At 54.8% G+C, this 1,123-nt stretch overlaps 1 gene segment (V, D, J or C); it reads left to right on the top strand.

The window, feature by feature from the left end:
• Positions 1 to 303, top strand: part of LOC105309610 — a 9,431-nt gene extending 9,128 nt beyond the window's left edge. Inside the window, 1 exon segment of the V gene segment in view lies at positions 11 to 303. Within this exon segment, the coding sequence occupies positions 11 to 303 (293 nt within the window).
• The last annotated feature ends 820 nt before the right edge of the window (positions 304 to 1,123 follow it).

Raw genomic sequence — 1,123 nt, forward strand, 5'->3', positions numbered from 1 at the left:
TCCTCCACAGGTTCAGCAGATGTCGGAGTCACCCAGTCCCCAAGACATCTAATCAAAGGCCAAGGCGGGGAGGCCGTTCTGAAATGCCGTCCCATCTCTGGACACAACAGGGTGAGCTGGTACCACCAGGCTCGGGGGCAGGGCCCCCAGTTCCTCATCCAGTATTACGAAATGTCCGAGAGGGACAGAGGAAACATCCCCGATCGCTTCTCAGCTCAACAGTTCCGTGACTACAGCTCCGAGCTGAACATGAGCTCCCTGCAGCTGGCGGACTCGGCCCTGTACCTCTGTGCCAGCAGCTGAGACACAGCCCTGCGGGGCTCATGGCTTTCTGTACTCAAACCTTCCTGTCGCGGCTGAGGGTGTGAGAGGAAGAGGGAGGAGGCCTTAGCCGAGTTCTAGCGCTTTCCTCACACTCTCTCTGCCCTGCCCAGCCCAGCCTGAGTGTCCCTAGAAGTTCTCAGGGCTCTGCCAGCACCTTCTGACCCCAGGCACGTGGCAGGAGCTCCTGGTCTGAGCTGGGTCGTAGGCACACGTGATGTGTCTTCACACAAGCTCCACGTGAGTGCGTCCTCTTCGCAGACAGGGGAGAGCTCGGTGTGCCATTTTATAGGTAGGATGCTGTAGCTCCTGGAAGTTCCAGATATGCCACATATGTCAAACCTGCTTCCCCATGGCTCCGATATCAACATTCCCCTAAATTCCATGCTGCTTCCCAAGTCTTAGCCTGCCATGAGACAATAAATTCACCTGTAAATCTTGGAGTTGGAGGTTCAAACAGAGTCATTTGGCAGGCTGTAGATAAGACAATTTACAGAAGGCATTGTGAGTTGGTGACATCTGAAGGGGGACTCTAGAGGCAAAAATCTGCAGCCTAAGTCAATAATAGTTGAGTTCGGTCCGGCTTGAATCACCTGCCAGAGATGAAGCCTTCTTTTGTGAAGGAAGCTCCTGAGTTGAGGCTGGAGGGTCATTCAGTGATATCACTGACTGACACGTCTTGTGGAGGTAAATGTCCCAAAATGCACTTCTCTGCTCGTGCTCACAGGGGCTCTGGGCTGGGCTGTTCCACAGCTGCCGACCTTGCCATGGCCAGCAGGCTCCTCTGCTGTGCGGTGCTTTG

This window comes from Pteropus vampyrus, unplaced genomic scaffold (assembly GCF_000151845.1).
Source record: "Pteropus vampyrus isolate Shadow unplaced genomic scaffold, Pvam_2.0 Scaffold799, whole genome shotgun sequence".
NCBI classification, from domain to species: domain Eukaryota; kingdom Metazoa; phylum Chordata; class Mammalia; order Chiroptera; family Pteropodidae; genus Pteropus; species Pteropus vampyrus.